This window comes from Mauremys reevesii, linkage group 3, assembly GCF_016161935.1.
Source record: "Mauremys reevesii isolate NIE-2019 linkage group 3, ASM1616193v1, whole genome shotgun sequence".
In the NCBI taxonomy this organism is placed as follows: domain Eukaryota; kingdom Metazoa; phylum Chordata; order Testudines; family Geoemydidae; genus Mauremys; species Mauremys reevesii.
Window position 1 is genome coordinate 2,983,880 of NC_052625.1, and position 14,888 is coordinate 2,998,767.

At 52.8% G+C, this 14,888-nt stretch overlaps 2 protein-coding genes across 2 annotated transcripts in view; one reads left to right on the forward strand and one right to left on the reverse strand.

Moving 5' to 3' along the window:
• The window catches only part of PEX6 (peroxisomal biogenesis factor 6), a 28,598-nt gene extending 17,914 nt beyond the window's left edge, over positions 1-10,684 (reverse strand). The window contains exons 1-7 of the mRNA XM_039528970.1: positions 10,192-10,684; positions 9,683-9,879; positions 8,924-9,087; positions 5,348-5,431; positions 3,616-3,718; positions 2,998-3,134; positions 2,567-2,678 (exon numbers count right to left, since the gene is read on the reverse strand). Of these exons, the coding sequence (XP_039384904.1) occupies positions 2,567-2,678; positions 2,998-3,134; positions 3,616-3,718; positions 5,348-5,431; positions 8,924-9,087; positions 9,683-9,879; positions 10,192-10,684 (1,290 nt within the window). The remainder of the gene's footprint in view (positions 1-2,566; positions 2,679-2,997; positions 3,135-3,615; positions 3,719-5,347; positions 5,432-8,923; positions 9,088-9,682; positions 9,880-10,191) is intronic.
• A 3,270-nt stretch (positions 10,685-13,954) lies between these two features.
• PPP2R5D (protein phosphatase 2 regulatory subunit B'delta) overlaps positions 13,955-14,888 on the forward strand; it is a 42,791-nt gene continuing 41,857 nt past the window's right edge. The window contains exon 1 of the mRNA XM_039528932.1: positions 13,955-14,104. Within this exon, the coding sequence (XP_039384866.1) occupies positions 14,078-14,104 (27 nt within the window). The 5' untranslated portion in view covers positions 13,955-14,077. The remainder of the gene's footprint in view (positions 14,105-14,888) is intronic.

The following is a 14,888-nucleotide window of genomic DNA, read 5'->3' on the forward strand; positions in this document are numbered from 1 at the left end:
GCAGGCAGAAAAGACGAGAGGTGGACAGAGGCCCAGCCGCTGACCAAACGGCAAACACTGAAAGGAGCCACCAGAGAGGGAGAGGAAACCAGTGACTTCGGTGGGTGACTCTGTAAGGTCTGAGACCTTTTTCTGCAGCAAGGAGCAGCAGTCAGATTAGGGCAGCAGCAGCCAGGAGCTAAGAAGCAGAGAGTCACATCCTCACTTTCCATCTAAATTGCATCAAAACAATGTAATATCAGGCTGTTACGAAGGCTCCTGTCGCAATAGCACCCACCACCACCAGATAAAGAAACAGGTGTTAAGATGGTTAAAGAAAACAGTCAGACAGCGTCTGTCTGACAAGGACTCCCTTACTGATCAGCTGTGACTGTGAAATCTCTACTTCTATCGTTTGGCCTTTATGGTCCCCACTTCTGTAGGGTCTGTCTCGTTCTTTCATTGGTTCTGTCTTTTGCATAACTAATTTTTTACAATATTTAAATCAACTAAGATGGTGGGATGTGACTGATTAAAGAATTGTTTTGTAATGTGCTAGGATTGGAGGGAAATACTGGTTTGAGGACTTCAGTTTACAGTGATTGGTTACGGGACAGCTAAGCAGGACCCAAGTTTAACTATATAAATTGGAGTCCAAAAGGAACTCCAGGACACAGCTCCAAGATCAGAGCCGCCAGACCTCAACACCCTGCCAACCACACTGTGCAGAAGCTGGAGGAGCCCAGGACGATCTAATCCTGACTGGCCACCAGGAAAAGTTCAGCTGCCTTATTGGCAGTGGTGCGCATCGTAGGCTAGCGTGTGGGTTCTGTCTGGTAACTGTCAATAAACAGAGGTTAAGGGTGTTACTGGGTAAGGCTCGCTCACTGGTAAAAGGCCCCGCAAACCCGCACAAGATTACGCCCTGAGCCCTAAGAACTAGGAAAGGGTGGGGGTGCCTAAATTAACCGGGTTACGCCCTGAGCCCATGGAAGGGTAAAGGTGGGTAACAACTCCACAGTGGGAAATGCAGCTTGAAGGTGCCAAGAGAAAGGGTCTGCAAGAAGGACCCAGCATGCCCTGAAGAATACTGGAAATTTCCACTAACTCTATTCACATAGGAACTAACGGTGTAAGTGAAGGATATTCAACAGATCTCCTGGGACCGGGGAAAAAGCTGAAGATGGAGGCTGATGCAGGCGATCCTCTCAGACGTCCTTCCCATGCCACGTGTGAGTGGAGCCCAGCTGTTGGTGTTGGGAGCAGGGGGTCCAATTCACGGAGCATCAGAAGGAACTCAACAGATCAGGCAGTCTCCACTTACAGAGATGAGGCTACACAAGTCTGGGGTGAGAGCTAACAGGCTGCAGTTCTGAGTGCTGGGCAGGCTTCGGGTGGGGAGGGGGGAAGTTTCCATTTAACACAAGTAACCTGGGATGTATTTCCCATTTAAAGAGCAAATGGAGCTGTTCTGCAAGAGAAGAGGCAGACCAGGTGTGGGGGTGGCAGAGAACAGAAATGCACTACAGACCATGGAGGAGAAGTTATTATTGCTACATTATGGTGATTACAGCCAAGTGGGCGTAACTGAATCCCATGGGGCTGACTCAGAACTGGAGTGTCAGTGTAAAGGGGTGCACATTCTCTCTAGGAAAGAGAAGGGAGGGAAGGGGAGGTAACTAAGCCAGGTTTGTACAATGGGGCAGTGAAGGAGGTGCTGGTGAAAACCTGGGTGATGAGGAGAGAGATCAAACCCTCCCTGCACCAGCTGTCACTGAAGGGGGAGTACTCCCGCAGCCTGGGGTTATGAATGTATGTGTATATAGAAAACTGCACTCAAATAGTGGTACGACTTCAGCATCACCTCACAACAGGGCGGTGAAGCAGACAGCAGGACGGGCTACCATCCCAACCAGGGGAGACTGGCTTTCAGCAAACAGCCATTGTCCACGCCAGGAAAAAACAACGAGGAACCATCAAAATGATGGGAACAGCTTGAAACTGAAAAGAAAACCCCAGTCTTCGAAAACTAAGGCAGGAGGGAGTTTTCCCCATTTTGAGTATCTATAGTGACTGAAGAAAAAAACTGGAACCCCATTTAAAATGGAAGGGATTTGAACTTAAGTTTATCCAGAAGTAGTGGATGGTCTCCAGGTGGAGAGAGAGGAGAGAAAGGGAGATTAATAAAATGTTCAGGCACCTAGAGTTTGGAACAGGAGCTTTTACTAATATAAAATCAAACACAGATTTTGGTGGCAGACCAAACTCAGCCAAATTATAATGGAAACTTTGTGGCAATCTCAGTTCTGGAGATGAAGTGGAGTGAGGGTGATGTGCACACGTCCATGGAGCACCAAGGAAACCAGCTGCACAGGAGATAGAGAGAAGGGAGAGAACATGGGGTGGAGTTGCTAGGACCAAGGGCAGAGGAGACAGGTCTAGGGGAGAGGAAGTGGCTCTTTGGTGTTATTTCTCTTGCTTATTGGTAGCTCAGCACCTGTGTTGGAGAAAACTCCTGGAATTCTCTACACGTGGCAAGTCTCCCAACCAACTGATCCCCAACATGCAACTCAACTAAAAGAATTACCTTGAACAAGTGGAGATTGAGGCAACTACATGCAGCTCTGACAGCCGTCAGTTTCCCCCCACCACTGGGTCCCGCCAGTAGAATGCTGCCTGTTCCACGTAGCGCAGTCCCCCTGGAACACAAAGGAAGCTATCCTCGTCACCACAGAGCGGGTGGCCCCCGCTCACTCACTGGCATGTTATTACCGCTGCAGTGAGACTCCAGCACCAGAGAGATTCTGCGCCAAACCCCAGCACTTCAGCAAGCAAAGACTCCTCAGAAACCATGGGATCCAAACACCTGCAACTCTTGCCAAAGACAACCAGCGTCCTGGGTAATGCCGCGGAGCGAAAACCAACCCGCAACACAAAACGGCCCCATGCTGAGGAGCCCTTCCCCATAGCAGATGGAACGCCCCAGTACGAGGGAGCTGTGTATCAGTGTGACCTTACCTGCTGTTCAGATGAGGCCGGAGAGCATCACAGAGCTGCGTCACCACATCAGAGAGCCCGGCGGGAGACAGACTGCTCCAAAACCCATGGCCACCACGGCTTGGGGAAGATGGCACAGCGCTGTTTGTTGAACCCACCTGCGAAGCAGGAAATAACTCTTTCCAACCACACCTCAGAAGGGATGTCTTCTCAAGTCACCCAGCATCCCCTAAAGCAGCAGTTCTCACACTTCACTGCACCGCGACCCCCTTCTGACAACCAAAATTACCCGACCCCAGGACAGAGGACTAAAGCCTGAGCCTGCCGAAGCCATGCCGCCCCGGGTGGGGGGACAAGGGCTTCAGTCCCAGGTAGGGGGCCTGTACCCTGAGCCCCATTGCCCTGGGCAGAGGGGCTTGGGCTTCAGCTTCAGTCCTGGGCCCCAGCAAGTCTAACGCCAGCCCTGGCGACCCCATTAAAATGGGGTCTCAACCCACAGTTTGAGAACTGCTTCCCTAAAGCACCTATCCGTGGAGTAGAGCCATGAACCTCTTCCATGGCCATTCAGTGTTCCTACATCATCCTGGCCGTGCGATCTTAGCCTCACACATCCTCCTCGGCCTCCTGCTGACAACTTACCAGGTACAGTGATGTGTTCTGGATGTCAGCCAGGTACCCCACAGACTGCTCTCCTTCCGCCACCCCTACGATCTTCTTCACCTTGAAGTACAGCTCCGGCCAGCTACAGGAAGAGAAGCAGCCTGAATCCCAGCAGCCAAGGCCTCAGAAGCGGGATGAGCTTTTCCTCACCAGGAGGCAATTGGGGCCTCTAGGCCCCCTGGTAACACACATGATAAACCAGAATGGGGGAGGGCACAATGAGATTGTGTCCAGGGCCGGCTTTACGCCCATTCCCCGGAATCGGGCCCCGCACCCAAAGGGGCCTTGCTCTGGGGGTCTTTGGCGGCATATTGGGCATTTCAGCGGCAGGGGGTCCTTTGGTGCCACAGAAGACCTGGAGTGGACCCCCCGCTGCCGAAGTGCTGCCGAAGCCCCGGATCGCCGCCAAGTATTCCAGTTGGGCCCCACAGGTCATAGAGCCGGCCCTGACTGTGTCCCCTCCCTCCCAGCTGGCAGACAGTGGGAAAGTATCTGTCCGTAAGCGTTCTGCACATTCTGTTGCTTAATAATCCCGCTGTCGACATGGGGCTTAGGTCAGTAAAACTACATTGCTCCAGGGTGTGGATATTTCACACCCTTGAGCAACACAGTTATACCGATATAGGTCTGCAGAGTAGACCAGACCTGAGAAACAAGTCTGCTCCGAGAGTATGTATCCTTCGCATAAAAATACCCTGCCAAAGACTTGTTTTGTTTTGTCCACCTTTAAAAAAAAGTGTCTTGGCTGGTCTGAAAAGCACTCCACCGCACACACTCAAACAATCAGCTGTCTCTGTAGTCAGAACCACCACCTCTGCACAGAACTGCGCACGTGCTAAGGCAATGGAGACTGTGGTAACCCATGCACTCTCCACAGAGAGCGTGATGAACAAGATGATGATGTCGTCACCAACACTATTACATTTCAGTGATATCTGTACACATTCATTACTAGATTTTGTTTTACCTGTTAGATAGTTGTTGTGATGCTTTGAGGTAAAGAAAAAAATCCATTTTTATGTCTTGAAATAATATACAGAGTCACTAAACTAACGCAAATATTTCCAAGTGGTCATTTTAACGTTTTGATGATGGCACTGTTTATCCCTGTTTCTATGGCAACGGAACCACTTGAGAGCTTCACATCAGACTTCATCTTAAAGTAGACACAATAAAGCTTTCAAATGAGGTATGATGTGCACATGTACGGAGAGGATACATTTAGTCACCCAAATTGGTGGTATCTGCCCCTCAGCTATATAAATTAAACCCAAAAAAATATCCTCTTGCAGCAGAATCAGACTATTCACATGGGGAAATATACCAGTGTAACTCCAGAGGTTTAAATTCACACCTTAGTTTATACCATTATAATATTCCCACTTAGACAAGCCCAAACATCTACTTCAATCTGCTTTTCTGTCACTGAACAGCTGCAGTGCACTCCTCCCTCTCCTTCGCTTCTCTCCCTCTTGCATCCTCTTTTCCCCACCAGTTTCTCTCAGAGGGCTGCTTTTCTGAATTGATGTGTAACTGCATACCCACCTAAAATCCAACATAACCTTTTAATCCAAAAACACCCCAACAACAGACCAACTCTGAGCTCCAGGGACAGATCAGAAAAGACTATCACCTGGCTTCAACTGAGCCAGAAGGGAAAAGCAGTTCCTTTCCCAGCTGCCTGTAAAAGCATAGGGAGATCACTGCATACCTAAGAAATTTCTCTGAATTTCCTTCCAAGAACTCAGGATGTCCAGCTGTCGGAATACACAGGATATCACCCTCCTGGACCAACCTGCAACAAAGCAATAGCCATGATGAATGATCAACTCTCTTAGGTTGTGCAGTCATCCACATCCGCAGAATATTAAACCAGTGAGAAACAGTAAATCAATCCATCAGCAGCGCTATCTTTATCTGAGCAAGAGGGGGAAAAGCCATTCAAACCCATCAAATGTGTGTCTCTACTCTTAAAAACTCAGACAACTGGCTTCAAACACCAGATTTAGCACTCCCAGGTTCCTGAGTGGACAGCAAGCAGCCAGATGCATCTGGACTCCTGTATGGGGAATGCAGCTTTACCATGTTTGAAGAATTTGGTGTGGAAATAGAGATATTGTTGGTATTTTAAGAACATGTTAGATAAACATACATCAGGGATGATCTAGGAAAACTTAATCCTGCCTCAGAGCAGGGACTGGATGAGATGACCTCCCGAGGTCCCTTCCAGCCTGACATTTCTATGATTCTATTTTTTTTCTATTCAGCATCATAGGGTTGCACAGCACCTTACAGAAAAGTGAGAGCTCCTGCCCTCACAGTCTCACATAAACATCCTATAAGAGAGTATGATGACAAAGTTAGGGATCAGGGGAGGGGGAGGGAAGTGTTACATGAGAGAAAGCGCACGAGAGATCATGAGAGCCAGAAAACAGGGAAGTGTTGTAAGGGAATTCTCTGGACGCAGAGAGAGACTACCGGGACCTGTAATGGTCAACATATTCATAAATGATCTGGAAAAGGGAGTGAATAGTGAGGTGGCAAAATCTGCAGATGATACAAATTACTGAAGATAGTTAAGTCCAAAGCTGGTTGTGAAGAGTTACAAAGGGATCTCACTAAATTGGGTGACTGGGCAACAAAATAGCAGATGAAATTCAATGCCGATAAATGCAAAGTGATGCACATTGGAAAACAATCCCAACTACACATACAAAATGATGGGTCTAAATTAACTGTTACAACTCAAGAAAGAGATCTTGGAGTCACTGTGGAGAGTTCTCTGAAAACATCTGTTCAATGTGCAGCGGCAGTCAAAAATACTAACATTAGACACCAATAAGGGATAAATAATACGACAGAAAATATCATAATGGCACTATACAAATCCATGGTACGTCCATACTTTGAATACTGCCTGCAGTGCTGGTCGCCCCATCTCATAAAAGATATATTAGAATTGGAAAAGGTTCAGAGGAGGGCAACAAAACTGATCCAGGGTATAGAACAGGGTCCATATGAGGAGAGATTACAGAGGCTAGGATTGTTCAGCCTTAGAAAAGAGAGAACTAAGGGGGGATATGTTAGAGGTCTATAAAATCATGACCGGGGTGCAGAAAGTGAATAGAGAAGCATTATTTACCCTTTTGCATAACACAAGAACCAGAGGTCATGTGATGAAATTAACAGGCAGCATGCTTAAAATAAACATAAGGAAGTATTTTTTCATACAATGCACAGTCAACCTGTGGAACTTGTTGCCATAGGATGCTGTGAAGGCCAAAAGTATAACCAGGTTCAAAAAAGAATTCATGGAGAATAGGTCCATGAATGGCCATTAGTTAAAATGGTCAGGGACATAACCCCATGGTCTGGGTATCCCTAAACCTCTGACTGCCAGAAGCTCGGACTGGACAAGAAGGGATGAATCACTCTATAACTGCCCTATTCTATTCATTCCATCCAAAGCATCTGGCACTGGCCACAGTCAGAAGACAGAATATTGGGCTTGATGGACCCAGTATGGCCGCTCTTATAACAAACAGTTACTCACTGGATTTTTTTAAAATTAAGTTTAATATTGGTTTTATAAACAGTGCCCAGAATGAAGACATTTGGAAAGGGCCAGCAGCGGAAGTTTCTATCTTCAATGGACATGGAGAACAATCAATCACTGTCCTCTGTATAACAGCCCGTAGCATATTTGAAGACTGTTATCAGGTTCCCATTCAGTCTTCTTTTCTCAAGACCAGACACAGATTCATAGACTCTAGGACTGGAAGGGACCTCAAGAGGTCATCGAGTCTAGTCCCCTTCCCTCATGGCAGGACCAAATACTGTCTAGACCATCCCTGATAGACATTTATCTAACCTACTCTTAAATATCTCCAGAGATGGAAATTCCACAACCTCCCTAGGCAATTTATTCCAGTGTTTAACCACCCTGACAGTTAGGAACTTTTTCCTAATGTCCAACCTAAATCTCCCTTGCTGCAGTTTAAGCCCATTGCTTCTTGTTCTATCATTAGAGGCTAAGGTGAACAAGTTTTCTCCCTCCTCCTGATGACACCCTTTTAGATACCTGAAAACTGCTATCATGTCCCCTCTCAGTCTTCTCTTTTCCAAACTAAACAAACCCAATTCTTTCAGCCTCCTTCCTAGGTCATGTTCTCAAGACCTTTAATCATTCTTGTTGCTCTTCTCTGGACCCTCTTCAATTGCTCCACATCTTTCTTGAAATGCGGTGCCCAGAACTGGACACAATACTCCAGTTGAGGCCTAACCAGCGCAGAGTAGAGCGGAAGAATGACTTCTCATATCTTGCTCACAACACATCTGTTAATGCATCCCAGAATCACGTTTGCTTTTTTTTGCAACAGCATCACACTGTTGACTCATATTTAGCTTGTGGGTCCACTATAACCCCTAGATCCCTTTCTGCCATACTTCTTCCTAGACAGTCTCTTCCCATTCTGTGTGTGTGAAAGTGATTGTTCCTTCCTAAGTGGAGCACTTTGCATTTGTCTTTATTAAACTTCATCCGGTTTACCTCAGATCATTTCTCCAATTTGTCCAGATCATTTTGAATTATGACCCTGTCCTCCAAAGCAGTTGCAATCCCTCCCAGTTTGGTATCATCTGCAAACTTAATAGGCGTACTTTCTATGCCAACATCTAAGTTGTTAATGAAGATATTGAACAGAGCCGGTCCCAAAACAGACCCCTGCGGAACCCCATGCCCAGTTTTTTTTAAACCTTTCTTCATATCATTTTTGTTGCTCTCCTCTGGACTCTCTGCAGTATGGCCATGTCTTTCCTAAAGCTGCCACCCAGAACTGGACACAGGACTCCAGCTATAGCCTCACCAGTGCCGAGCAGAGCGGGACAATGACCTCCCATGTGTTACAGACAACACTCCAGTGGAAGGGAGTACCGAGGAATGATTTGAAGGAGGAGATTGAGGAAGCTTAGCACAAGGTTGGGGGATATCCCAGAGGGAGGAAGTAGCGTGGATCAATAGTGGAAACAGTTCTCAGTACATGCCCTAGGCTATTTTGCTGAGTTAAGCAGGCACCACAGTGGGATGTTCCAAATATTCCCAGGTTAGTCTGTGATCGTTCTCAGTGAGCATTAATGGGTTTAGTCAACTGTGCAATGGGTACTTTGGAGGTGCATTGCTCATTGTGTACTTAAGAAGCAGTGATGAAGCATGGCATTGAGATGCTCCCTTCTTCCTAGGGCGATTAAAGGGACAAAAATAATGTGTCACCTTTACCAAAAGGCTAACCTGGGAGTTTGGAAGTGTTGGTGGAGAATACTGTCATAGACTCCTCTGGTGCTGTAGGCTGGTGAGGAGATAATCTCTATGTGCAGTTCCTTCGCAAAGGGCGGAATGGATAGCAAGGACCGACTTCCTTGTCTCTCTTCCATACCAGGAGCTTCCCCATACCTCTGCAAAGGAAATAATGGCCCGGTGGAGCCTTAATGGAGCTGTATCGCCACTAGGAAGTTATGACCCACTTGTCCTCAACTTCCAGATGGCAACAACCCACAGAGCAAGCCCTCTTCCCCCCAAGCACTGCTGAAAACCTGCTCTAACTTCTCCACTGAAGGGGAAGAAGACAACAGCAGCTCCTCCCCAAGGCAACCAGGGTGGTGCCACTGCAGAACTCCCGCCAACTCTGGCTGAAGCATCAACTATACCTGAGACTTTAGCCACTCTCCATTGTCACTCCCACACCTGCCTTGCCAAGGGCTTCCCCGGCGAGCCAGCCGCCAGCCCATTCCTTTCCCACAGAGATACCTCACTTTCCTTCACCCCCCCCCCAAACGCTTCTCCATCGACACCATCCCTGGGAGATCGCTGGCCACCCACCCCCCGCAGCCCCGCCAGCCACCTTGCCAACACCCCTGCCAGCTGCCGGCCAGGCCCCTCCACCCCGCAGTGCCTGCACCCACCCCACACCCGGCCGGCCGCCTGGGGATCGCCCGACCCCCCATCTCCGCGCTCTGCCAAGCCCTGGCGGGCCGAGGCCCGGCGCGGTACCTGGATGAGCAGGTGGCTCCCGCCCAGCGGGTCGCAGGCCAGGTTGAAGGCCAGCGCGGCCGGGATGACGGCCGAGCCCTCCGGGGGGTCCCGGGGCTCCTGCGGGAAGTCCCAGCGGGGATGCAGGGCCAGCACGGCCGCCAGGTGCGCCCCGCCAGGCCCGGCCTCGCCCTCCGCCGCAGCCGCACCCACTCGCCCTGGAAGAGCCCGAGGCCGCGCAGGCAGCGCCGGGTCACCCACAGCGCCGCGCCCGCCCCGGCCCCGGCCGCCAGCCCCCAGGGCGCCGGGTCCCCGCGCAGCGCCCGCAGCCGGGCCGGGGCCCCGCCCCGCGCGAACCGGGACACCAGCGGCGGCGGCCCCGGGCCCGGCGCGGGGGCCCCGCGCCCGGCCGCAGCTCGGTCAGCGCCAGCCGCGTCCCCGCGCCCAGCAGCCCTGCAGCGCCGGCCGCGCCTCCAGCAGCAGCGGCCCCGGCCCGGCCCCGGCCCCGGCAGCGCCTCGCCCCGCCGCGCCAGCCCCGGCCGGCCCCGGCCGGCCCGGCCCCGCGCCCAGCAGCGCCCAGCCCAGCGCCGGCGGCCGCCGCACCGGCCACAGCGCCACCCGCCGCCCCGCCGCCAGCCCCAGCCGCCGCCGCCAGCCGCCGCGCAGCCACAGCTCGGCGCCGCCGCCCGGGCCGCCCGCCACAAGCGCCGCGCTCAGCAGCGCCGGCTGGGCCCCGGGCCGGCCCGCGGGCCGCACCGCCAGCACCAGCGCCGGCCCGCCCGCCCCGCGCAGCCGCGCCGCCAGCGGGGCCGGGGCCAGCAGCACCGCCACCCCCGGGGGCAGCTCCGGGGGCAGGGCGTCCAGGGGCCGCACCACCGCCAGCGCCATAGAGCCAGCGGAGAGCGGCCTCTCTACCATAGAGAGCGAGCGCAGAGCGGCGCCTCGGCACCATAGAGACCGAGCGCAGAGCGCCCCTTCAGAACCAGGACCATGGAGAGCGAGCGCAGAGCGGCCCTTCGGCATCATAGAGAGCGAGCGCAGAGCGGCGCCTTGGCACCATAGAGAGCGAGGGCAGAGCGGCCCTTCAGAACCAGGACCATGGAGAGCGAGCACAGAGCGGCGCCTCGGTACCATAGAGAGCGAACGCAGAGCGGCCCTGCCAGAACCAGGACCATGGAGACCGAGCGCAGAGCGGCGCCTCGGCATCATAGAGACCGAGCGCAGAGCGGCCCTTCAGAACCAGGATAATAGAGACCGAGCGCAGAGCGGCCCTTCGGCATCATAGAGACCGAGCGCACAGCATCCCTTCAGAACCAGGACCATGGAGAGCGAGCACAGAGCGGCGCCTTGGCACCATAGAGAGCGAGGGCAGAGCGGCCCTTCAGAACCAGGACCATGGAGAGCGAGCACAGAGCGGCCCCTCGGTACCATAGAGAGCGAGAGCAGAGCGGCCCTGCCAGAACCAGGACCAGGGACAGCCAGGGCAGAGCAGATACTTGGCAAGGCCCGACCAGAACAGCCCCTGCTCCCCGCACAGCCAGGGCCAGCGGCAGTGCCCTGAGCTGTGCCTAGGGCCGAGCTTCCTGCCATTGCAGGCTGCCTGTAGCCTCAGCAGTGTCTGGCCATGGACCAGGGCTCCATTGCGCTGGGCGCTGCACTGACACGGGACAAAGACACGGGCTCCGTTGCGCTGGGCGTTGCACAAACACCAGATGAAGAAATAGCCATAACACACCTGCCAGTCTAGTGGGAATCAGGATGACAGAGGGGTGTAATAGACACGTGGGGTGAGTCAGTGGAAGGCATAAGAAACAGCTGTCCCAACTCACTAGCAGCCAAGCCTTTGTCTGTAGCCCCACTGCAGAAGATTTCATAGACTTTAAGGTCAGAAGGGACCATTATGATCATCTAGTCTGACCTCCTGCACAACGCAGGCCACAGAATCTCACCCATCCACTCCTGTAACAAACCCCTATCCTATGTCTGAGCCACTGAAGTCCTCAAATGGTGGTTTAAAGACTTCAAGGTGCAGAGACTCCTCCAGCAAGTGACCTGTTCCCCATGCTGCAGAGGAAGGCAAAACAAAAAACAGGGCCTCTGTCAATCTGCCCTGGGGGAAAATTCTTTCCTGACCCCAGATATGGCGAACAGCTAAACCCCGAGCGTGTGGACAAGACTCACCAACCGGACACCCAGGATAGAATTCTCTGTAGTAACTCGGATCCCACCCTATCTAACATCCCATCACAGGCCACTGGACATATTTAACGCTAATAGAGATCAATTAATTACCCAAATTAGGCTATCCCATTATACCATCCCCTCCATAAACTTATCAAGCTTAGTCTTGAAGCCAGATATGTCTTTTGTCCTCACTACTCCTCTTGGCAGACTGTTCCAGAACTTCACTCCTCTGATGGTTAGAAACCTTTGTCTAATTTGAAGTCCAAACTTCCTGATGGCCAGTTTATAGCCATTTATTCTTGTGTCCACATTGGTACTGAGCCTAAAGAACTCCTCTCCCTCCCTGATATTTATCCCTCTGATATATTTATAAAGAGCAATCATATCCCCTGTCAGCCTTCTTTTGGTTAGGCTAAACAAGCCGAACTCTTTGAGTCTCCTTTCTTAAGACAGGTTTTCCATTCCTCGGATCATCCTAGTAACCCTTCTCTGTACCTGTTCCAGTTTGAATTCCTCCTTCCTAAACATGGGAGACCAGAACTGCACAGGGAGAGTTTGAAGGAGGACAATGAGGAGGCCTTGTGCAAGTGATAGGGATGCTAAGCCAGGCTTTATAATGGAAGCTAGTTGCTATCGTATCTATGCTAAGTGCATGCAGAGAATCTTTCTCCTCTGCCAGCCATCCTTGTTGGGTGAGAAGTACTGGTTCTCTGACTCCTGCAGAGTGAGGCCCCATTTTCATGGGGTTCCTTCTCAGCCCTAGCACCTTTAACATCCCCAAATCTGTTTACTCATCACCACTACCTGCTCCTTCAGATTAAGTAGCTGCTTGGCTTCCCAAGATGGCCTCAAGCAGATGTGATGCAGCACTGGCCAGTGGTTGCTTGTGTCCAGGGGGAGAGATGTCTGTGGATCCCAAAGTATCTCTTCTTTGTTTTGGAGAAAGTAATCAGAGACTGATATGGTGGGGTCAGCAGTTTGCCTGAAACACCCACCCAACTAGCAGATGCTGGTCCAACTGGGCATTGTTAAGTGGGTTCTGCTGATTCATTGAGACAGGGGACTCATTAACCCACAAAGATATAAGGGGGGAGGGAGTGGCTCTGTTACTCCCCTCCACAATATTTTCCCTCCCTTCTCTTCAGTCAGCCAGCCTCATACTCTCCTTTTCTGCCCCCACATTCCCTCAGCCTCTCAGTCTCCATCTAAACCCATCCCAGACACTTCCATTCCCTCCCTGTTCAATGCATGTGAGAGAGACAAGGTGGGTGAGGCAATATCTTTGTGAAAAGTGTTCTCCCATGAGTGACAGGGTGTTTTTGTCTTTTATCACTTTTTCTGTTTGAGTTAATTCAGGGGCACACTATGTGAGTGACACCAGACAATCACTATGCTCTCCAGTGAACTCACACAGAAAATAGTTTTTTATTATAAAATATTTTAATGAATTGAGCAGTTGTTGCTGTGTCTTTAGTGCTGAACAGCAGCGACACCTGAATTAAAGCATTCCTACAGATCTGCATGATCAGATGCTGTTTTGCATGCAATGGATGTTTCTTTATGGCCTAGAATTCCTGAATAATTTGGTGCTGCCTGCCTTTCCATCAGGAAGCTTATATGGTCCGTAATCCTGACAACCAACTCATATCCCAAACATTCCATGGACATCAAACTCTCTCTCAAGACATAAAGATCCTATCTTCACTAGGGAAAAAAGTTAAGATTTTAATGCTTGCTAGCTAACGTGGTAATTGACACATGGAAAAATCCTAGAGAATTCAAGCCAGTGGTAGGTTTTGTGGTAGGAGAGCCCGTCCCTGCCACTGGCTGAACCATCCCTGGAGGCCCAGCCACAGATCTGTTCCCCTCCCGCCCGCCCGCTAGGCGGCGCGGCCGGGCGCCTCCTCACATGGCGCCACGTGACCCTGCCAGGGAGGAGGGGCTGGCTGCCTTGGGCCCCTCTCCTCGCTACGGCCCCGCCCCTTCCGGCGCCGGGGACGGGAGGGGGCGATGACGAGCCCACTGGGGGCGGGGCCGCGCTCCAGCCAATCGGCCGCGGCGACTGCGGCGTAGGTAGCGCGGCAGGCGACCAATGAGGAAATTCCGTGCTGGCGGCGCTGGCCAGTGGCGTGCGGCCGGCGAGGCTGTTGCTAGGCAGGTTTGGGCCGGGGAGGCGGCAGGCAAGGCCCGGCTGAGGCGGCGGCGGCGGCGAGCGGGCCGAGCGGAGCCGGGATGCCCTACAAGCTGAAGAAGGAGAAGGTGGGGCCGGCGGCTCCCTCCCCCCAGCCCCCTGCGGCCCGCACCCCCCCCGGCCCCGCCCCGCCTCCCGCCGGGACAGGGAAAAGGGCGGGCCTGGGCCTGGGCTGCAGCCCCCGGGGGCGCAGGGGGCCGTGGGGGGGGGGGCACGGGGCGGAGGGCCAGGTGGCGAATAGGGGTTGGAGGGGGCTATGGGGCTGGGGGCACGGGGGCGGAGGGGGCCGTGGCGAATAGGGGTTGGAGAGGGCGATGGGGCTGGGGGGGCTATGGGGCAGGTGAGCGGAGGTGCCAGGGTGGAGGGGGCTATGGGTTTGGAGGATGTGGGTGGCTATGGGGTAGATGGGCAGAGGTGCCAGGGGTGTATGGGGCTGGGGAGGCTATGGGGCAGGTGAGTGGAGGTGCCAGGGTGGAGGGGGCTATGGGGCTGGGGGCTATGGGTTTGGAGGATGTGGGGGCTATGGGGTAGATGGGCGGAGGTGCCAGGGGTGTATGGGGCAGGTGAGTGGAGGTGCCAGGGTGGAGGGGGCTATGGGGCTGGGGGCTATGGGGCAGGTGAGTGGAGGGGGCTATGGGTTTGGAGGATGTGGGGGCAATGGGGTAGATGGGCGGAGGTGCCAGGGGTATATGGGGCTGTGGGGTTATGGGGCAGGTGAGCGGAGGTGCCAGGGTGGAGGGGGCTGTGGGGAAGGGGGGTGGAGAGTGCTGGGGCAGAGGGGTCTATGGGGTAAAGAGGCCTGGAGGCTATAGCGCAGGGGGAAGAGAGGGTGGGAGGCAGTGGGTCCGGCAG